At 45.0% G+C, this 23,240-nt stretch overlaps 1 protein-coding gene across 13 annotated transcripts in view; it reads left to right on the plus strand.

The window, feature by feature from the left end:
• The window catches only part of ngly1 (N-glycanase 1), an 81,130-nt gene that overhangs the window by 153 nt on the left and 57,737 nt on the right, over nucleotides 1-23,240 (plus strand). For 6 of the 13 annotated variants that reach the window (XM_061844965.1, XM_061844995.1, XM_061845157.1 and 3 more), the window contains exons 1-6: nucleotides 6,921-7,152; nucleotides 7,997-8,111; nucleotides 8,325-8,519; nucleotides 13,709-13,871; nucleotides 17,820-18,039; nucleotides 18,114-18,235. In XM_061844965.1, coding sequence (XP_061700949.1) covers nucleotides 7,052-7,152; nucleotides 7,997-8,111; nucleotides 8,325-8,519; nucleotides 13,709-13,871; nucleotides 17,820-18,039; nucleotides 18,114-18,235 — 916 coding nt within the window. In that variant the 5' untranslated portion in view covers nucleotides 6,921-7,051. Of the gene's footprint in view, nucleotides 1-6,919; nucleotides 7,153-7,996; nucleotides 8,112-8,324; nucleotides 8,520-13,708; nucleotides 13,872-17,819; nucleotides 18,040-18,113; nucleotides 18,236-23,240 lie in introns of those variants that run through there. The other 7 variants (XR_009798540.1, XM_061844402.1, XM_061844486.1 and 4 more) reach the window with 3 other exon arrangements.

The following is a 23,240-nucleotide window of genomic DNA, read 5'->3' on the forward strand; positions in this document are numbered from 1 at the left end:
GTCGTTCAGTGTGGATTTTTGGGTCATGGTGTTTCAATTCTTTGGCTTCATTAAGAATGTATTTTAGATGATGGGGAAGAGCATCTGCATATTTTATTGTCATAATGATGTCATCATTATTTGATATGAATGAGCAAAACACTTGAACGACCAGACAGAATTTTGTGAACTTTTATCAGTCATGGGAAACAGTCGAGTGCTTCAGCCGTGTTCTTTTGAGGTTTCTATGGCTCTAGTTGTCACCAGATATCACCATCACTGAAGCCTTGAAGATTTTAATCTTTTTCGAGACAATTGTTTGGAAAGCCTCAGTGCTTCATGTGGTTTGACTTGCCCATTTTCAAGATAAATACAAAGTCAAACAATAAGGGTGAAGAAGGAAGGCTCAGGGCTTCGCTCTCCCACATATGGCTCAAAACACGGTCCGTCTGTTGTTTATTGCTTGTGGACAATACTGTTTCCAGTCATAACATCATGTAGTCTTGGACCATTCCGACCTTCGCCTGTGAATGAGGTCTGTTCAGAAATTCAGTCCGATGCTCTTATGCTCCAAGATCGCAGCACCCAAAGGCAGAAGGTTGTCCTCTTCACTACTTTACTTTATTATTGACCTACCACTTTACCACACCTTTACTACTGAAAGTGTTGGCTATTGGTTGGGATACATCAGTACATTAGGTGTAGTACCTACACAGTACATAAAAGAATAACTTTGAGTTACCAAAGGTTCCAGGGTTTGGAGATGACGCCTGGTGTGAACTTCCCAGCTCACCCTGTGTTCATATGTTGTACATTTGCTGTGTTACTGTGACAAAGTGTAATGCCATCATATTTATAATGATATCTGGATTCTTCTTTTCCTTTCGGTTTGTCCCATTAGGGGTCGCCACAGGGTGTCATCTTTTTCCATCTTAGCCTATCTCCTGCATCATTCTCTCTAACCCCAACTGCCCTCATGTCTTCCCTCACCACATCCATCAACCTTTTCTATGGTCTTCCTCTCACTCTTTTGCCTGGCAACTCCATCCTCAGCACCCTTCTACCAATGTACTCACTCTCTTGCCTTTGAACATTTCCAAACCATCGAAGTCTGCTATCTCAAACCTTGTCTCCAAAACACCCAACTTTGGCGGTCCCTCTAATGAGCTCATTTCTAATCCTATCCAACCTGCTCACTCCGAGCGAAAACCTCAACATCTTCATTTCTGCTACTTCGAGTTCTGCTTCGTGTTGTCTCTTCAGTGCCACCGTCTCTTATCCGTACACCACTGTTTCGTAAACTTTGCCCTTCATCCTAGCAGTGACTCTTCTGTCACATAACACACCAGACACCTTCCGCCAGCTGTTCCATTCTGCTTGGGCCCATTTCTTCACTTCCTTACCACACTCACCATTGCTCTGGATTGTTGACCCTAAATATTAGAAGTCGTCCACCCTTGCTATCGCTTCCCCCGTAGTCTCACTCTTCCCCCTCCACCATTCTCATTCACGCAGATATATTCTGTTTTAGTCCCTGAGAAGGGTTGCGTCAGGAAGGGCATCCGGCGTAAAAATTGTGCCAAACATATATATGCGTTCATCTGAGATGACACGCTGTGGTGACCCCGAAAGTGACAAGCCGAAAGAAACACACACACTTCAGCTAATCTTCATTACTCTCCTTTCCAGTGCATGTTTCATTTTTGTAATTGTTCCTCCGCCTGCTCCCTGCTTTCACTGCATATAACAATATCATCTGCGAACATCATGGTCCAAGGGGATTCCAGTCTAACCTCATCTGTCAGCCTATCCATTATCACTGCAGATAGGAAGGGTCTCAGAGCTGAACCCTGATGCAGTACCTGTCATGGTCCTGCCAGTCCAGCCCTGGCTGTGCGGGTTCCCGCGCGGCCGCGCTGATTGGGAGGCGCACACCTGCACCTCATGCTGGCTGATTGGCCCCCGTGTACATAGGACCATGGGGACGACTGGTCCAGCCCCAGATCGTTGCAACTCATGCCCCGTTCCTGCACTCCCGTATCTCTGATCAACAACCCGTGTGTACCGACCTCCGCCCGTTCTCCGACCGACCCCGTAAGCCTGACTCCCTTGACACTCCTGCCTTCTCTGATCGATCTCCCTTGTACTGACTCCTGACTACCCGCTGCCCTGCTCTCTACGCCCGACGTCCTGACTACGGCTGCTGCACCTGACTGCCTGCTCGAGCCCCAACCTTGGAACAATAAACATTTTTCCCGAATTACCTCTGCGTCTCCGGACTCCTGCATTTTGGTCGTGACAGAACCATCTGGCCAAAACAGGACCCAGCAGGAAAGACCCGGCGTCGCCGGGACCGACGCAAGGTAGACCGACTGCCGGAGTACAAAGCCTGTCCAATCCGGGTAGGCTCCATGATGTCCTCACCTTCCATGGCACACGCCCCGCCTGCGAGTTATGAATACGTCCCATGACCACAATGCGACCAAAGCACTATGCTGATGTGAAAGCTTCCTCCAGAGTGTCCAAGAAGAAAAGAAAGATGATGACAATTAGCAAAAAAGTAAAACTTTTGGATATGATCAAAGATGGCAGAAGGCACAGAAGGCCACATCGAATTTTGAATGTTGTCTGATCTCCTGAGGGGGGTCAAGTAGCGAAATACTCTACACAAGTAAGAGTACTGTTCTGAATCAGAATCATCTTTATTTATAAAGTATGTAAAAAACACACAATGATTTTGTCTCCAGTACAAATTGGTGCCTCCCAAGTATGACAACAGACAGTCACTTGACAGAAAATACATTTGAGGGATAAAGACAGTAACTGAGCAATTAAAGGATACCAGTAATGTGTTAAGCCCAGTATAATTTGTTTATGACAATTGTGCAAGAAAAGAGGAAGGGTTCTCTCACACAGTGGTGCCCAACCACCGGGCCGCGGACCAGTACCGGTCCATGGATCAATTGGTACCAGGCCACCAAAGAAATAATTAATTAGTTCCATTGTATTCATTATCCAAGTCTAAACAATCTTTTATTTTGAAAAATTACCAGATTCTTTTGGTTACATCTCAGTCATTCCAGCGCCAAAATCTATCCCCACAAGCTAGCAAAATGAGTAAAAAACACGTCTTTTGAAAGTCTCTTTTCGAAGGGGAAAAGGGCCAGTGAAGAGAGAGTAGAAGAGCCGACAACTTCCAAGAAAAGAAAGTTTGTAACCACATCAAAGCACACACGATGAACTTGTGACTTTTTGAGGAGCTTTGTGAGAAGATGGATGCTCCTCCTCCCACAAAAAAAAAAACAAAAAAACACAGATCGACTTTCAATATGTACTATATTACTTTAATAAGCCAAAAAAATCCAGATCGGCTCTTTGGAGCTGATTGGCAGTGCATCATCGAAGCCCCACTCAGCAACCCCCCCCCCCCCACCTCCCTCCCTCTCTACCATTTTCTACATTGTTAGTGTGTGAATGACAACCTCTCGGGGTCAAAATGCCCCCAAATAGCTGTGCTTGATCTTAAAGCTGCCGCCGAAGCACCCAAGCTGAAGAGGAAGATGCAAAATAAGACGATTGTTTGAAAAGGGAGCTGCGTTTGTTTTGTGGACAGCGGATTGCAGAAAACGGCCCGGTGACTGAGGAAGAGGAGGGAGCTGCATTTGCTTTTGAGGATTACAGAAAAACGGCCCGATGACTGAGGAAGATGCTGACCATCAGCGAAAAAGTAAAACTTTTGGAGATGATCAAAGACAGCAAAGTTAAGCTTTGTGGCACCATTATGGCGTCAATGAATCAGCGATGCACCACAATAAGAATGATGTGGTAAACATCCGTGAAACCGCTTCAATAACTTTTTATAAGGAACCCAAATGTGTAATAATGAACCTCAAGCTGCAATGAGGGATTCACCCCCTCGGGGTACAGGGTTTTTGGCAAGCAAAGGTTGGTTTGAAAAATTCAAAAGTGTGCAACAATATGGTACAAATTGCCAAGTTTAGCAATTGTGTTGATGGGGCTATATCCTTTTACTGGGTGTTGGATTAAATGCATTAATTGTACATTGTCATGTGCACACAGTCAGGGACTGGTCCCAAATCCAGGACTCCCAGGCAAAGGCATAATAATGAGAATGGTTGCCAACAGAAACACATCATCTGCAAAGAGCAGAGATGCGAAGCTGAAGTCACCAAACCAGACACACTCTACGCCTCGGCTGCACCTAGAAATTCTGTCCATAAAAGTTATGAACAAAATTGTTGACAACTCTCACCGGAAACAAGTCCGGTTTATTGCCAGCAATGCAGACAAAACTCTGACAACTGTCGTATAGAGATCGAACCGCTCGTATAAAGGGGGTTCAGAACCCCATACTCCTGAAGAACCCCCCACAGCACTCCCCAAGGGACACGGTCGAACGCCTTCTCCAAGTCCATAAAACACATGTAGATTGGGTGGTTGGGCAAACTCCCATGCACCCTTGAGGACCCTGCCAAGGGTGTAGAGCTGGTCCACTGTTCCACGGCAAGCACAAAAATCACATTGCTCCTCCTGAATCCGAGATTCGACTTCCCGACGGACCCTTATCTCCAGTACTCCTGAATAGACATTACCAAGGAGGATGATGAGTGTGATCCCCCAATAGTTGGAACACACCCTCCGGTCACCTTTCTTAAAAAGGGGAACCACCACCCCAGTTTGCCAATCCAGAGGCACTGTCCCCGATGTCCACGTGATGTTGCAGAGGTATGTCAACCAGGACAGCCCCACATCATCCAGAGCCTTTAGGAACTCCAGGCGAATCTCACCCACCCCCGGGGCCATGCTACCAAGGAGCTTTTTAACCATCACGGTGACCTCAACTCCAGAGATTGAAGAGCCCGCCTCAGAGCACCCAGACTCAGCTTCCTCTTGGGAAGGCGTGTTGGTGGAATTGAGGTCTTCGAAGTATTCTCCCCACCGACTCACAACATCCCGAGTTGAGGTCAGCAGTGCCCCATCACCACTAGACACAGTGTTGACAGTGCACTGCTTCCCCCTCCTCAGACGCCAGATGGTGGACCAGAATTTCCTTGAAGCTGTCTTAAAGTCGTTCTCCATGACCTCCCACGCCCGTTTTTTTTTTTTTTCCTCAGTGACCACTGGAGCTCCATTCTGCTTGGGCAGCTGGTACCTATCAGCTGCCTCAAGAGTTCCACAGGCCAAGAATGCGCAATAGAACTCCTTCAGCTTGACAGCTTCCCTCACTGTTGGTGGTCACCAACGTCTTTCCAGGTTGCCGCCACGACAGGCACCGACCACCTTACAGCATAGCTTCGGTCGGCCGCCTCAGCAATGGAGCCGCGGAACATCGTCCACTCAGACTCAATGTCCCCCCTCCTCTGGGATGTGAGCAAAGTTTTTTCGGAGGTGGGAGTTGAAATTCCTTCTGACAGGGAAATCTGCCAGCCGTTCCCAGCAGACCCTCACAATACATTTGGGCCTTCCACGTCGGACTGGCATCTTCCCCCACCATCAGAGCCAACTCTCCACCAGGTGGTGATCGGTTGAGAGCTCTCCCCCTCTCTTCACCCGAGTTTCCAACACCTGTGGTCGCAAGTCCAATGACACGACCACAAAGTCAATCATCGAACTGCGACCTAGGGTATCCTGGTGCCAGGTGGACATGTGGACACCCTTATGCCAGAACATGGTATTCGTTATGGACAATCCGTGTTGAGCACAGAAGTCTAGTAACAGAAGACCACTCAGGTTCTGATCGGGGGAAGGCTTTCTTTCCAATCATGCCCTTCCAGGTCTTACTGTCCTTGCCCACGTGGGCATTGAAATCCCTCAGCAGAATGATGGAGTCGCCAGAGGGGGCGGTCTCCAGCATCCCTCTATGGAAATGGGTGGGTACTCTGAACTGGTGTTTGGTCCATAAGCACAAACAACAGTCAGGACCCGTACCCCTACCTGAAGTCGGAGGGAGGCTACTCTCTCATCCACCGGGGTAAACCCCAACGTACAGGCCCTCAGCCGGGGGGCAATAAGTATACCCACAACTGCTCGGCGTCTCTCACCGTGGGCAACTCCAGAGTGGAATCGAGTCCAACTCCTCTCAAGAGGAGTGGTACCAGAGCCCAAGAGCCGAGTCCAACTATATTTAGTCAGAATTTCTCGCCCTCACGCACTAACTCGGGCTCCTTCGCTGCCAAAGAGGTGACATTCCATTTCCCTAGAGCTAGTTTTGGTAGCCAGGGATCGGATCACCAAGGTCCCCGCCCTTGGCCACCGCCGAGCTCACATCGCACCTGACCCCTATGGCCCCTCTGACATGTGGTGAGCCCATGGGAAAGGGGACCCATGTTACCCTTTCGGGGTGTGCCCGGCCGAGCGCCATGGGTGCAGACCCAGCCACCAAGCCTTCGAGCCCCACCTCCAGGCCTGGCTCCAGAGGAGGGCCCCGGTGAAAGGGAAAGGGAAGGGAAACCAAGTTCCACTTTTTGTACCCGTCATAGAAGTTTTGGAGTCGTACTTTGTCTGGTCCCTCACCAAGAACCTTTTTCCCATGGGTGACCCCTCCCAGGGGTATGAAGCCCCAGACAACTTTGGTCCGAGAATCATCGGGACACACAAACCCCTCCACCACAAGAAGGTGACAGCTCGAGGAGGGGATGAATGAATTTTAACAAAATAAGATGGAAAAAGAATCACTAATTTCAAATGGCTTTTTGGTTTGTGGAAAATTGAGTTGCCCAAAAATATTTTAAATAAAAGGAACACATGTATTGATTTTTGAAAGATTCCGAGTTTTTCATTCAGAAAAGGTACGTTATCCATATAAAAAAATCATAAAGTTCAATGTATTTCGTTGTATTTCTTTGTTCTGTAATTTGACAAATGTTCGAGGACGTCTGGGACTGCAAATAATAAGAGAATGACCTCATCTGTTTTGTTCAATGTTGTTTGTCCGAGTGGACCTGCCGTATTGCGACGATATCGTCAAACGCGGAGGGCCTCGAACAACTAAATCCAATTTTACACTGGTCTTATCTGCAACAACAAAAAACACAAAGCCAAACAGCTATAGATGGCATTGACACCAGCAGTTACGGTATTATGTGAAAATTCAAATGAAGTCTTCTTTGACGTGTGCAAGTTGTTACTTTCATACGCCGACAATATTTTAAGGTATGGTCGTCAATCGAGTTCCTCTCCGTTTACAACGATCCTGACTTTACAGTTGTGATGTATCTTGTTTAAAGTAGATTAAAAATAGCATGTATTTAAACCTGTGTTTTAGTTGCATTGTTCGGTATATATCAGAAAATCTGACATTTGTTAGACTTGTTAGAATTGGCAAAAACGTGACAAAAACAGTCAGATTATCTTATTGTGTAATATTTCGGCCTTGAAGTTCATGTTAGGCAGTCAATGCTTGCACATAGGAGGTGTAAGCTGTTCGAATTGTGTCGGGATCGTCGTTGTTCATGATGACTGCTTCCTCATCATTTAGTGCTTTTGTCACTGTGTTCAAGATTTCTGCAATGCTGTCATCTCGTCTCATTTTTGCAAATGAGGCCTAGCTTGTAGTATGGTGGTAGTTGATTCTGTCGTGTATGTACTCATAATATACAGTGGCAGCACTGGCACAGATCCCATGTAAATGTTTCATTTATGTGTGTGACTCAAGAGTCCAGTATTTAACTACAATCCAAAGAGTATAGTTGAGTGACATTCCAGGAAAGCTGTCACTTGAGACTTCGACAAGCAGTGTAAATTCATAGTTATGAGAAGCTAATGCAATAGTTATCTACTCTAACTGGTATAATGCATTTGGAGCCACTATAACTTACTGTGTCTTTGTATGCATGTATGTATATCAACTGATGTATTTTTACGTCAAATCATGGGTTAGGGTGAATTACACACATCTGAGAGAATATAGTACTTAAAGATGTTTATACTAATTGAAGGGCGTAGAATCAGAATGTGTGGCCACATGTACAATGTAAAATATAATCTTTTTCAACAGGGATCCGAATGTGGAAAAATACAGATCAATCCGTGTAGGCAATCCTACTTTTTCTAGCAAGTTGTTACCAATCAACGGTGCTGTGGAATGTCTCTTTGAGATGGGTTTTGAAGAGGTAAAATGTCTACTGCCTCACAAGTAACACTTTGACTGTATTTCACACCATTCAATTCCAATGTCGCATGCACAAGCCTGATCGTCAGTTTTACAGTATTTTTGTATTAATATGTTGCTTAATTTTAGCCACCATTAAATGTTTGAAACCCGTTTGTTTTTGAAGTGATGTATTCTTCTGTCACATTGACTTTTGAGATATTTTCTATCATAGGCTGACACGCACTTGGTGTTTCCAAAGTCTGCATCATTGGACCAACTGAAGGTAATCAGGGAGTCCATAGCTGCTCAAAGAGACCAAAGACTTAATGGAGGGCAGCATATTCACCTTTTGACTGAGGCTCAAGTACAAAGCCCAGCTTCATCAAGCCAAGCAGTCTCATCAGTTCCTACACAATCTTCACCACTGGTAATATGTTCACAACTTCTGAAAGTGACAACAATTTCAACTAATCAAATGTAAATACACGATTATATACTGAACTTCTGTTGGGTGAGCGAGGAGATGAGGAGGAGGGAAGGAAAACAGTCTCCCAACAATTTGAGCAAAACTTCTCTAAAACTTGAAAACTTGTAAAATTTTTGTTAAAGTTGATGAATGATAGTGGGTCTCGAGAATGCCTATATTGAAGCAAATAAAGTCAATGGAGTCTTGTTACTCAATCAGATTTCGAGCTCTGTTCCCAGCCTTGTTGAGCTCATTCTCCAGATCTGATTGTACTGTATGGATCAGTGGCACACCCGAGTGAGGGCGTGGCGAAGCCGGGGTTCTCAGTGTCAGTTGATGTGCCCAGCGCCTCTCTTGAAATAAGTGCAACAGTTCATGTGGTGCACGAGAGGAAGACAGAGTAACCAAGGCTCTTATTTATCAAAGAATTTTTTGAACAGGTTCTCATTTTATCCGAATGACTGAAATTTAGCACGTGTATGTACACACAGCTCGCGACCATAGGTAATGGTAACATAGATCGACTGGTAAATTGAGAGCTTTGCCTTTCAACTTAGCTCTCTCTTTACCACAACGGATCGATACAAAGTCCGTATAACTGCAGATGCTGCACCGATCAGTCTGTCGATTTCCCACTCCATTCTTCCCTCACTCGTGAACAAGACCCAAAGACAGTAGAACTCCTCCATTTGGGGGAGGTTCTCATCCCTGACTTGGAAAAGACACCGCAGCCTTTTCCGACAGAGGACCATGGTCTCAGTTTTGGAGTTGCTGATTCTGATCCCAGCCGCTTCACACTCTGCTACAAACTGCTGCAGTGAGCATTGGCGATCACGGCTTGATGAAGCCAACAGAACCACATCATCTGCAAAGAAGACGCGATGCTGAGGCCACCAAACCAGACCCCCCCTCGGGCTCGGCTGAGATTCTATCCATAAAAGTTTTGAACAAAATTGGTGACAAAGGGCAGCCTTTGTGGAGTCTAACTCTCACCGGAAACGAGTGCGACTTACTGCCAGCAATGTAAACGAAACTCTCACATCGGTCGTACAGGGACCAAGCAGCCCGTATCGGGGTTCGGTACTCTCCTTGGCACACGGTCGAATGCCTTCTCCAAGTCCGCAAAACACATGTGGATTGATTGAATGAACTCCCATGCACCCTGAAGGATCCTGCCGAGGGTGGAGAGCTGGTCCACTTGTTAGAATAATTTTGGAGGTCTTTGAAGTATTCTCCCCACCGACTCACAACGTCCCGAGTCGAGGTCAGCAGTGCCCCATCCTGCTTCCCCCTCCTGAGACACTGGATGGTGGACCAGAGTTACCTTGAAGCTGTCTTGAAGTTGTTCTCCATGGCCTCACCGAACTCATCCCACACCCAGGTTTTTGCCTCAGCAACTTCCACAGCTGCTTTTCGCCTGGCCCGCGTGTACCTATCAGTTGCATCAAGAGTCCCACAGGCCAAAAAAAGCTCAATAGGTCTCCTTCAGCCCAATGGCATCGCTCACTGTTTGTGTCCACCAAGATGTTCGGGGGTTGCCGCCACAACAGGCACCGACCACCTTTCAGCATAGTTCCGGTTGGCCACCTCAGCATTTGAGCCGCGGAACATCGTGCACTTGGACTCAATGTCCCTCACCTCCCCCAGAATATGAGCAAAATTCTTTCAACGGTGGGAGTTGAAACTCCTTCTGACAGGGGAATCTGCCAGTCATTCCCGGCAGACCCTCACGATAAGTTTTGGCCTGGCACGTTGGATTAGCATTGTCCTCAACCATCAGAGCCAATTCACCACCAGGTGGTGATCATTTGACAGCTTTCTTCACCCAAGTGTTTGCTGATGATACAACGGTCATTCAATAAACAAAGGGAATTTTTCGGTGTAAGGATTTCTAATACATAAAACAAGCTGACTTTAAAAAAAAAAAAAAATCTATGTTGGTTCCCAGCACTGTCACACACTTTTCCCATCTGTGCACAAGCTTCCTTATTCCTTCGATGTAAAAATGTTTGAAATGTCTCAGCGAGTCGCTCACAACACTTTTGACTTCATTGTCCCTTTCAAACTTTGTTCCTCTTGTGAATGCTTTCAAGGGACCAACCAGGTGAATGTCTGAAGGGGTGAGGTCTGGGCTATAAGGGGGATGAGATAGCAGTTCCAAGCCCAGCTCATTGATGGTCTGCACTGTTTGGGCTGCTGTGTGAGGCCTTGTATTGTCAAAATGCAATATGACTCCTTCTGACATATGACCCTTGCGTTCGTTCTTAATTTTTTTCTTTCTTGACCTTCCTCAGCAGACAGCAGTAGTTGGCACTGTTCACTGTGTTTCGCTTCTCAACGAATGAAATGGTGATTGTGCCTTGCATATCCCTAAAACCAGTGAACATCCCATTCTTTGTGCACCGCTGGGACTTAAATTACTTCTTCAATGGAGAGTCTGGGTGCTTCTACTCCATGGAGCACAGGCTCATAGTGCCAAACCCATGATGTCACATGTGACAACCTTCAGAAACCCATCACCATTTTTCTCCTCGCGGAAGAGACACTGCTGGGACAACTCAACCCTGTGCTGTTTGTGCTTAGCAGTAGGCATCTTTGGCACCACCACAGTTGACCTTTGATTTGACGAGGTCATTGTGGGCAATTTTGTGTGCTGTTCCAACAGATAAGCTCAAAGTCCTTGCAATGTCATCCACTGTCCCCCTTCTGTTAGACCGAATGAGGTCATTGACTGATTTGATCACCTCAGGAGACCTCACTTCTGTAGGGCTCCCCAGCCTGTCTTCATCCTCAACACTGCTCCGTCCTTTCAACGATTTAGCCCACTTGTAGATATTTTTTTACCTGAAACGTGGCACCGTACAGAGTTGAGATTTTCCTATGAACTCCAGCTGGTTTGCATCCTTCAGCAACCAAAAACCTGACAACTGACTGCTGTTCTAACCTTTAGCATGCTTCTTGGTTGGCCATCTTTTTTTAATCGCCAAAACTGTTTTTTTTCATCTGCAAAATAAATTAAATCCAGGTGAAAAAGTAAAACAAATGTATAAAAAAGTAAGCTTCTATCTTAATTAGAAGTCATTGTAACGAAAAATTCACCTTATTTATTGAATGACCCTCGTACCACCGTGATCGGGTTCATCTTAAATTGAGTTCAGTCTGCCTACAGAGATTAGATTGGAAATGTGTTGGAAGTGGTGTTTAACAATTAACCTCACATTAAACACAACAAAAACAAAGGATATCATCCTGGACTTCCGGACTATGCCGCATAGACTCCGTCCCACTGTTCATGACTGGGGAGTGTGTGCAGAGGGTCCACTCAGATTCCTGGATTTCAACATCACAGATTACCTGACCTGGACTGTATATACTATTGCAAAGGTGAAAAAGGCCCAGCAGCAACTCTGCTTCCTGAGAGTGCTTAAGAAGAACAATCTGGAAGCCAATCTGTTTCTGGCTTTCTACAAAACCACCGCTCAGAGCATCTTCACATTAAAGGGCTCCTGTCATGAAATTGATGATTTTTAGTATGTAATTAATGAAAAAAATGTCAGCCAATATGGGACCATGCGTTTTTTTCACCACAAAACATGATTTTGACGTATACAGCTTTTTGTAACTCCCGCCATGAAAATCCTCTCGAGAAATTTTTCGAGAAGAAGCAGGAAGTGACTTAAAGGACAGTGGCGCCCCCAAGTGGACTCGTTTGTTTCCATTAGTTTTACCTCCGGGAAGGTAGCTCATTGTTCCTTCGTGTTAGCCAAAATGCCGGCTCGTTGCAGCTTTGCCTCTCTCTTCACCTGAGTGTCCAAGACATGCGGATGACCACAAAGTCGATCATCGAACTGTGACCGAGGGTGTCTTGGTGCCATGTGAACACCCTTATGCCTGAACAATTTGTTCGTTATGGACAATCCATGATGATGAGCACAGAAGTCCAGTAACAGAACACCACTCGAATTCTGATCTGGGTAGGGCCGTTATTCCCAATCACGCCCTTCCATGTCTCACTTTCATTGCCCATGTGGGCATTGAAGTCCCCCAGCAGAATGATGGAGTCGCCAAACGGGATGCTCTCCAGCACTCCCTCTAAAGACTCCAAAAAGGGTGGGTACTCTGAACTGCTGTTTGGTGCGTAAGCACAAACAGTCAGGACCCATCCCCCTACCTACAGGTGGAGGGAGGCTACGCTCTCATCCAGCGGGGTAAACCCCAGTGTACAGGGCCCCGAGCTGGGTGGCAATAACTTCACCCACACCTACTCTGGGTTTCTCCCCGTGGGCAACTCCAGAGTGGAACAGAGTCCAACCCCTCACGAGAGGAGTGGTGCCAGAGTCCAATCGCTAGGTGGAGTCGAGTCCGACTATATGTAGTCAGAACTTCTCGACCTCACGGACTAACTCGCGCTCCTTCCCTGCCTAAGAGGTGACATTCCATGTCCCTAGAGCTTGTTTCTGTAGCCAGGGATCAGATCGCGTAACTTAAAGTGAAAGGAACTTAAAGCCATATGTCCAAAAGATGAAGGTCAAAAGATGATAGGTATTGCAAAAGGACAAGCTCCAAAACACAAAAACATCAAGAGAATGGAAGAAGAAGAAAATACATGTGCTGTAGTGACTCAGTCCTGCCATCACATCAACCGTACTAAGATGCTGAGGTATGACCTCGAGAGAGCTACTCACATCAGACATCCCAGGAATATTGCTGTGCTTCAACAGTTTTGTCCAGATGAATGGTCCAAAATTCATCTGGATTGTTGTTCTTTCATAATCTACAACTTCAAGAAATGTTTGGTTCAGGTTATTGTTGGCAATGGAAAGTCAACAAGTGAAACAAGTTGTTAAATTCACTTAGTTCCCTCCCGCCCTCCTGTGCTGTGAATAATTACATTATAACTTATACAAATGTATATTGGTAATGGTTTGTGTCTTAATTTAAGAAGAATATTTTTATATTATAATAATATAATATTTTATAATATTATATTTTTGTGATTTAGACAGATTAGACTGCATTATATAAACCAAATCATGGAGAAATTTCTGAAATATCAAAAAGTCCAAATGCAGTACTTTTCCTCCCTCTGTACTTGAAATATATCTCCCCCCCTTCCTTATTGAAGCATTCGTGTTATATTTGTCTGGCAGGTGAGCAGCGTGAACTTCTTTGTGACTCTTCAGTCAAACTTTAAACACGTGCTGCTGTACGAGAACTCTGAGCTACAGCAGAAAGCCAGAAGCTACATTCCTTACAAGCTACTGTCCTCTACTGCCGAGAAAAAGATGAAGTTTGCTCAAGAGGCTGAGACAGGTACAACTCACAATGAAATCAAATGTTTATGTATGTGAAGACATAGTGGCCATGGAAATTATTCAAGCCCCAATAGAGATATATGCAGCCATTTGCTCAAAATCATTTCCCGTATTTTCCGGAAGAGAACCCACAACTTTTATCTGGCGATGCTGCTGAATGAATGGGTTGCAATACTTCCTTTTCCTTTCAGCTTATCCCGTTAGGGGTCGCCACAGCGTGTCATCTTTTTCCATCTATGCATCTTCCTCTATAACACCAACTGCCCTCAAGTCTTCCCTCACAACATCCATCAACCTTCTCTTTGGTCTTCCTCTCTGTATATTGCCTGGCAGCTCCATACTCAGCACCCTTTGATCAATATACTCACTCACTCGTCCAAACCTATTGGAGTGCTCTCTCGAACCTTGTCTCCAAAACATCCAACTTTGGCTGTCCCTCTAATGAGCTCCTTTCTAATCCTATCCAACCTGTTCACTCCAAGCGAGAACCTCATCTTCATTTCTGTCACCTCCAGTTCTGCTTCCTCTGGTCTCTTCAATGCCACAGTCCATAATCCATACAGCATGGCCAGCCACATCACTGTTTTATAAACGTTGCCCTCCATCCTTGCAGAGACTCTTCTGTCACATGACACACCAGACACCTTCCGCCAGGTTTTCCAACCTGCTTAGAGCTGTTTCTTACTTACAATACTGACCATTGCTCTGGATTGTTGACACCAGGTATTTCAAGTTGTCCACCCTTACTATCTCTTCTCCCTGGAGCCTCACTCATCCCCCTCTACCCCTCTCATTCACGCACGGACAGTTTTAGCTCGGTTTTTGAACGTCTTAGTTTTTGTACAAATCGGTTTTTCGAACAAAAATTTTGAGATTTTTTTTTGCTTTGGTTTTTGAACACCCCGACCAGCTGACCCACGACAATTTGTTTTTTGCACCCCTGAAAAAAAATGGAAAAGACGTAACCGGCACGACCGCGTGCATTAGGTGCGGCGCAACCAGTTGACTCACACACTCCTCTGCTCGCGTACGTTTCTCAGTACTGTAGTGACATATTTTCTTCAAATTGAGCAGCACCTTCCTGAAACGCAAGGATGCCCTCAAAGCAAACTATGTTGTTGGAGGAAGTCGAAAAGTTGCTTCTTATTTTTGTGAACGTGCAGCAGATAGCTGGGGATAGTGTTGGCGAGGAAGGGAGATGTTGTCTGATGAGGCTGAAGGCAGGAAGGATGTCTCAAGTGCCGATATTAAGGCTATCTGCGCTAAATGGAACGACATCCATAATTTTGTACAACTTCATCACCTGAATAAACCTGAATGATGAAGAGCACATATTTCTCTGCCACACCAGATTCAAGCATGCAGTACCACAGTTCTTCTCTTGGTACTCAGTCATTGGCTTTCTCAAGATCCACAAAGTCACAATGTAGATCCTTCCGACCTTCTCCGTAGTTTTCCACTAGCATCCCCAAGGCAAATAATGCATCTGTGGTACTCTTTCTAAGCAGGAAACGATGCTGTTGCTCGCAGATACTTACTTCCGTCCTGAGTCTACCCTCCATGTCTCTTTCCCATAACTTCATTGTGTGGCTCATCAACGTTGTTCCTCTATCATTCCAACAGCTCTGCAAGTTGCCTTTGTTCTTAAAAATGGGAACTGGGACACTTTTCCTCCATTCTTCAGGCATCTTCTCACTCGCTAGTATTCTATTGAATAAGTTGGCCAAAAACTCCACAGCCACCTCTCCAAATTGCTTCCACACTTCCACCGGTTTGTCATCAAGACAACTGCCTTTCAATTTTTCATTCTCTGTAGTGCCTTTCTAACCTCCCCCTTTCTAATCATTGTGACTTCCTCGTCCACACACTTGCCTCTTCTACTCTTCCTTCTCTCTCATTTTCTCCATTCATCAACTTCTCAAAGTTTTCTTTCCATCTATGTAGCACTCTACTGGCACCAGTCAACACATTTCCATCATTATCCATAATCACCCTGACCTCCTGCACATCCTTCCCATGTCTATCCATCTCTCTGGGCAACCTTTAGAGATCCTTTTCTCTCTTCTTTCGTGTCCAACCTGGTGTACATGTCGTCATATGCCTTATGTTTAGCCTTCGCCACCTCTACCTTTGCCCTACGTCGCATCTCAATGGATTCCTTTCATGTCTCCTAAGTCCTCTCAGTGTTCCACTTCTTCTTCTCCACCTCTTTCCTTGTATGACTTCCTGTATTTTGGGGTTCCACCACCAAGTCTCCTTTGCCCCTTTACTACCAGAAGACACACCAAGTACTCTCCTGCCTGTCTCTCTCATCACCTTGGCTGTAGTAGTCCAGTCTTCAGGAGCTCCTTCTGTCCACTGAGAGCCCGTCTCACCTTTTTCCCCAAACGCCGCACAACATTCTTCTTTTCTCAGCTTCCACCACATGGTTCTCTGCTCTACCTTTGTCATCTTAATCTTCCGACCGACCGCCAGAGTTATCCTACACACCACCAACCTATGCTGTCGAGCTACACTCTCCCCCACCACTACTTTGCAGTCTGTAACCTCCTTCAGATTACATAGTCTGGCCAAAATATAAACCACCTGCGTGCTTCTACTTCCGCTCTTTTAGGTCACTGTATTTTCCTGCCTCTTCTGGAAATTAGTGTTCACTATAGCCATCTCCATCCTTTTTGCTAAGTCCACCACCATCTGTCCATCAAAGTTCCTTTCTTGGATGCCGTACTTACCCATCACTTCTTCATCGCCCCTGTTTCCTTTACCGATATGTCCATTACAATCTGCACCAATCACAACTCTCTCTCTGTCTGGGATGCTCAGAACTACTTCATCTCGTTCCTTCTCAAATTTCTCGTTCAACTCTTGCACATCTTAACTGTGGGGCATAGCCGCGAATCACATTATAAATAACACCCTCAATTTCAAATTTTAGTCTCATCACTCAATTTGATACTTTTTTCACCTCCAAGACATTCTTAGCCAGCTCTGCTTTTAAAATAACACCAACTTAATCTTTCTTCTAAACTTCTAGCATTACTACCTTCCCACCTGCTCTCTTGGATGCACAATATATCAACCTTATCCATCACTTCTTCATTGCCGCTGTTTCCTTCACCAACATGTCCATACAATATGCAGCTATCACAACTTTCTCTCTGTCTGGGATGCTCGGAACTACTTCATCTTGTTACTTCCATAATTTCTCTTTCAACTTGAAGTCACATCCTACCTGTGGGCCATAGCCGATAATCACATTATAAATTACACACTCAATTTCAAGTTTCATCATCACTCGATCTGATACGCTTCCACTTCCATGTCGTTCTTAGCCAGCTCTTCCTTTTAAGTGAGTCCCTGTCTCTTCACACCTACTCCATGGTAAAATAATTTAAATCCTGCTCCGAGACTTCTAGCCTTATTCACCTTTCCACCTGCTCTGTTTGATGCACAATATATTAACCTTTCTCCTCATCATCATCTCACCCAACTCCTGAGCTTTTCCTATAATAGTCCATACATTCAAAGTTGTAGGGTCTCTGCATTCCTCTTCTTCTGCCGACGAATCCAGTTTCCTCCTCTCTGTCTTGGACCCACAGTCGTTGAATTTCCCCCGACGCCCTGCAGGTTAACGGTGCCGGGGGCAGGGGTTGTCAACCCGGGCCACGACTGATCCGGTATGGTATTCTTTAGATGAATGCTCATTTTTCTGGCACAGTTTTACGCCAGATGCCCTTCCAGATGCAACCCTCTGCATTTATCCCGGCTTAGGACCGGCCTACAGATTTCAGTGGCTTGTGCCCCCATAGGGTTGCATTTAAAGGCTGCAATAGAAAACGAACAGTGAAAAATTCAAGGGGTTCCAAATACTTTACATACCTACTCAACATATCGCAATGTATCCAGAATAATGGAAATTAATGGCTCTCTTATGGCATTTTTAAAGAATGTGTACTAGGGAAAGAGGACTTCCTGGTGCTGGAGTTGCTGAGGTGGTTCAAATATGAGTTTTTCTCCTGGGTGGACTGTTTGCCCTGCAGCCACTGTGGAGGCCCGACCCAGAACACTGGCTCACTCAGTCCGACCATTGATGAGCTACGCTGGGGAGCTCAGCGAGTGGAGAACCACTACTGTAAAAGTTGCCAGATTTGCACCAGATTCCCTCGGTTTGTTCAGTTTCTTCCTAGGTATTATTCATTTGCTGACATTTAACTTTAATTTCCTCTGTATATAACCCAAGATATAACAACCCCGAGAAGCTTCTCGATACAAGGAGAGGACGCTGTGGGGAGTGGGCCAACTGTTTTACCCTCTGTTGCAGAGCTCTCTGCCTCGAAGCTAGGTACATTTGGGACAGCACAGGTATGGTCATTAGACACATTTTGCACCATCCCAAGATTGCAGTTGACTATAATTTTCACAAACCTTTAATTTTAAACTAAATAAAACACATTATCCCTAGCTGGAGTATGAAAGTACATCATGTCCTGCTGTACATCAAAATAGAAAAACACAATGAACATGAAATAATGCATAATAACATTTGTTTCCACAAAAGATGAAAACTTCTTTGCCTTTTGGTTATCCCCACTTGGTGATGAATACAGTGCTGTAGAAAAAGTATTTACCCCCTTCTGATTTCTGTATTTTTTTTCTTTGCATTATCATACACAGGTTTAAAATCATCAAACCAATTTTACTATCACTCAGAGACAACCCAAGGAAGTACAAAATGCAGTTTTCCAATGGCATTTCAATTTATTAAGGCACAATAACCTTTCTGACCCTCTGTCAAAAGGTAATTGCCGCCGCCACCACCACCCACCCCCACCACCCTTTTGGATCACAAAGTCACTGTGACTAACCACAAATTTGGGAAAGGTGAGACTGGAAAAGGTTACAAAGCCATTTCCAAGGTTTTGTGACTACAGCGAACCACTGTCAGACCCATATTCACATGGAGGAAATTGGGAACCGTGGCAAACCGTCCCAGGAGTGGACGGCTAACTCAATTTACTTAAACAATGCAACGACGACTCATCTGAGAGGTCACAAAAGAACCTCGAACAACATCTCAAGAAAAATGGATAAAACGTAACCCGCGCGACTGCACGCATTAGCGCGCGGTGCAACTCGTTGACTCACACACTCTCCTCGCGGACGTTTCCCAGTACTGTACTGACTTATTTTCTTCAAATTGAGCAGCACCATCCTGAAACGCAAGGATGCCCTTAAAGCAAATGATGTTGTTAAAGGAGCTACTGTGTTGACCACAGATCTTGGAGGAAGTCGAAAATTTGTTTCTTATTTTCGTGAACGTGCTGTAGATAGCTGGGGATATTGTTGGCAAGAAAGAGAGATGTCGTCTGATGAGGCTGAAGGCAGGAAGGATGTCTCAAGTGTCGATATTAAAGCTCTCTGCGCTAAATGGAAGGACATCCATAATTTTGTACAACTTCATCACCTGAATAAACCTGAATGTTGCAGAGCACTGTAAGATTTTAATGATTTTATGAGCCACTTCAGAAAATTGTTGAAAAGATGGCAGAAACAAACAGATTCCTTCTTTGTGAAAAAGGGGTGAGTCACCCCCACCAAAGACATCTGAAACTGTTGTTTTGCATTGCTTTTTTCTTTTGTTCCATTAACCCTACCTCTCGCTGCATGTTAATTTCATTTACATGAAGTACTTTCTGGGCAAATAAAAATATATTATAGCTCAAGACCTGCAAGACTCCCTGGCCTGAGTTCTTGTCATTGTTCACGATTATCATCAGAGAGTCACTGGCCAAAAATGGCAACCATGGGTGAGTTCCCAGCCAAAAACCTCTGCTGTCAGCAAAGAATACAAAGACTCATCTCACATTGCCCAAAAAACATCTTGATGATCCCAAAGACCTTTGGAGAAACATTCTGTGGACTGACGAGTCAAAGTTCAACTCTTTATTGATTTAATTAATTTCATTTACTTATCATAAACCTTTAATCTCCTGCAACAGTCATCTCACCGTGGTCGGGAAGCACAGGGGCGGGAGCAATAATGGTACGACGCACCGGTTTGCTGCTCGGAAGGCTTTAATAGATCTTTTCAGCACTCGGCATGACGCGTCCTCTCTCAAACTTTACTCCTCCCTAGCCGCCCTCGCTGAACTTATAAACTGGGCACACTGGCAACTGCTTGCACTGCGTTTCTATCCCTTCTCACTGTCGCTGCTCCACGTGCCTGCGCAGTCCTGCAGTCTCTCTGGCTCTCTCTCTCTCACTCACTCACTCACTCACTCACTCACTCACTCACTCACTCACTCACTCACTCAGCTAAGGAGAGGCTCATAGAGGCTTTAAGTTCACTCACCTGCAGCATTGCAAGATAATGATCATAAAAACGGTCCTTGAAGAAGCATGCTTATGCATCCCTCTTTCAAAAAAGGCCCGTTTCATCCAGGTCAAAAACGTGCTGCCGCCATCACTGAGGTTAGGAAACTCTTTCTTTACATAACAATGAGCAGCACCATACAGAAGTACGTTTCTGATGCTGTATCATTTTTTAAATTCTACAGAATCACCCTGTACTTGCCAAAAAGCCTTGTCCTCCAGGGGGCTAATCACAATGGAGTGTCCAACAAGGAGAAAAGTGCCCTGGAAGATATCCCAGTAGGTACCACAGTTCTCGTGCCATTTGCTGAAAAAAGTGGTTGAATCCTCCGGCTGGATCCCAAAAGGGATAAAGTGCTCCCAAATTGGAGCACATTTCTCCCGCTGGATCCCTAAAAGTAAAAAAGTTCCCGCAGAGTTACCACTTCTAGGGTGCTGCGGAGGAAGCTTTAACTGGTGCACAACGCCAAACTTCTCCAGCTCTGCATCTCGCTTGACACCTCAGGGTGGCTCCACGACTACCTGACAGACCCACTGCAGTTTGCCTATCGACCTAACAGGACTGCGGATGATCCCGGCCACATGGGTCTGCACTTCTTCCTTGAACATCTCTACAGCGAGGGAACCTATGCAAGGATCTTGTTCGTGGACTTCAGCTCTGCATTTAACACCATCATCCCTGACCTCCTCTCCTCCAGACTTCTCCAGCTCAGCGTCTCGCCTGCCATCTCCCATTGGATCTACAACTTCCTGATAGGCAGGACACAGCAGGTAAGGCTGGGGAACACCACCTCTTGCATGCATACTATCAGCACTGGAACAACACAAGGTTGTGTCCTCTCCCCTCTGCTCATCTCAACACATACACAAATGACTGCACCTCATGACCTCCGAATGTCAAACTCCTGAAGTTCGCAAATGACACCACGGTCATCGGCCTCATCAAAGACGCCAACGAGTCTGCGTATCAACAGGAAGTGGCAAGACTGGAGATTTGGTGTGGTCAACACAACCTGTCATTGATCATTCTAAAGACTGTAGAGATGATTGTGGACTTCTGCCCTTGACGCTGTCCAACTGTCTTGTCATCCATGGAGACCTTCAAGTTCTTTGGTCTTACAGTCTCAGAGGAACTGAAGTGGTAGACGAAAATCAACTCCATCCTTAAAAAAAAAAACCAAAGGATGTACTTCTTGCGGTTTCTGAAAAAGCACGGCCTGTCACAAGAGTTGCTGAGACAGTTCTACACAGCAAACCTCCATCATAGTCTGGTTTGGGGCCGCCACAAAAAAGGATAAACTCTGACTGCAACGGACAATCAAAACTGCTCAACAGATTGTTGGCACCACTCTACCCACTATTGAGGACTTGGACGCAATGCGAACTAGGTCCAGAGCAGGCAGGATTATTTTGGATCCTCCACATCCTGGCCACCTGCTCTTCCAGCTCCTTCTCTCGGGAAAGCGCTACAGATCAATGCAAGTCAAAACTCGCAGGCGTTTTTTTTTTTTCCCTTCGAGCAATCAAGACATTCAATTCTTGATCAGCGATCCTACTATTCTTCTGCCTTGTGCCATTGTGAGGACATTCACTCACATCCTGCTGGTCAATTAGTATTCATAATATATTTTGTAGAATATCCCATGAAAAAAACACTTAAATAAAACTTGCCCGTCAAAGTGAAATAGACCAAAAGATCCTAAAAAGGAACAAATGAAAAATAAAGTAATTGAGATCTCTCCATGTGAAAGTAATGAATAAAAACAATGTGTCCCTTGCCTGCAGGCATGTCACCGAAGCCCCCCTCTGGAGCCAGGCCTGGAGGGGGGTGCTCGAAGCAAACGCCAAGTGCAAGGGTCGGCAACACAAATTTTTGAACGAGCCATATTGGGCCAAAAAAAAACAAATACGTCTGGAACCGCAAAAAAAATAAAAACTTAGATAAACCTTACAATGAAGGTGTATCTATCTATATTAGCTATATTGGCCAACTATCAAAGTGACTAAGTTGGCTAAAAATAAATAATGAGCAATCAGGTTTAAATGTTTATTTTCCCTGCAGTGCATTCTGTAGAGGATGACACACCACGTGACTGCTCTTTTGTATGATGCTGCCTCAAGTTTAACTTCAGTAGAATATTAATGAATTATGTTTCATTGGTTTGATGAAATTAAAGAAATGCAATAAAGTAATCTGATTTTTGATGTCATTTTGATTTTGAGGATTCGAAAAAACAACATCTATACAGTTTAAGTTTTTCAATGCAAATGCCAAGCAAGTAAGTGCAAGGGTAAAACGCAGAAGCATCTTCTTCTCTTTTGACATGCAACCAACGCAGCTGTCCTCAGACCTGAGCGACAAAACACAATATCCCCAAGTGTCATTCCAAATATATACCGACAGAAATCACTTTATAAAAACCGCTACTGAATATATGCCTTTGACAGGATTATGTTCTTACCCGTTTAATGTGACTTCGGTTTTCGAACATGACTGGTCACCTTCTCAACATCGGGCATGTAAGATGCAACTTTAATCTTGACACAGGATTGCAAGCTCTTATCTGTGAGGCGGGTGCGATATTTTGATTTGATGTAGTTCATGTTTTAAAATATCTTATCCCAATGGTATGTTGATCCAATGATGGATAATACCCAAATGCATATGTCTTCATGTTCTTATAACTGTCAGGAAGAGCATTCCATGTGTCATAGACAGGTTTCTTGGGTGTTGGGAGGCTTTCAATTGCGCTCCCTTTATGGCTTTGGCCAAAGCTGGGCTTTCTGGCGAATGACATCTTCAAGCTCGCCTGTCAGATGTTTGAACTTGGATACCCGTAAATCTTTGTCGGCTATTACTGCTATTTCCATTTCAAGATCGGCTTGATTTACTCCTGGAAATGTGCTTAACAAGTACGGGTCAATCTCCAGTGGTGTGACAGGAAAAGAGTGTAATTTTTTTCCTTTTGGAACTCTCAAAATCCGCTCCTAAATG

This window comes from Syngnathoides biaculeatus, chromosome 1, assembly GCF_019802595.1.
Source record: "Syngnathoides biaculeatus isolate LvHL_M chromosome 1, ASM1980259v1, whole genome shotgun sequence".
Taxonomy (NCBI): domain Eukaryota; kingdom Metazoa; phylum Chordata; class Actinopteri; order Syngnathiformes; family Syngnathidae; genus Syngnathoides; species Syngnathoides biaculeatus.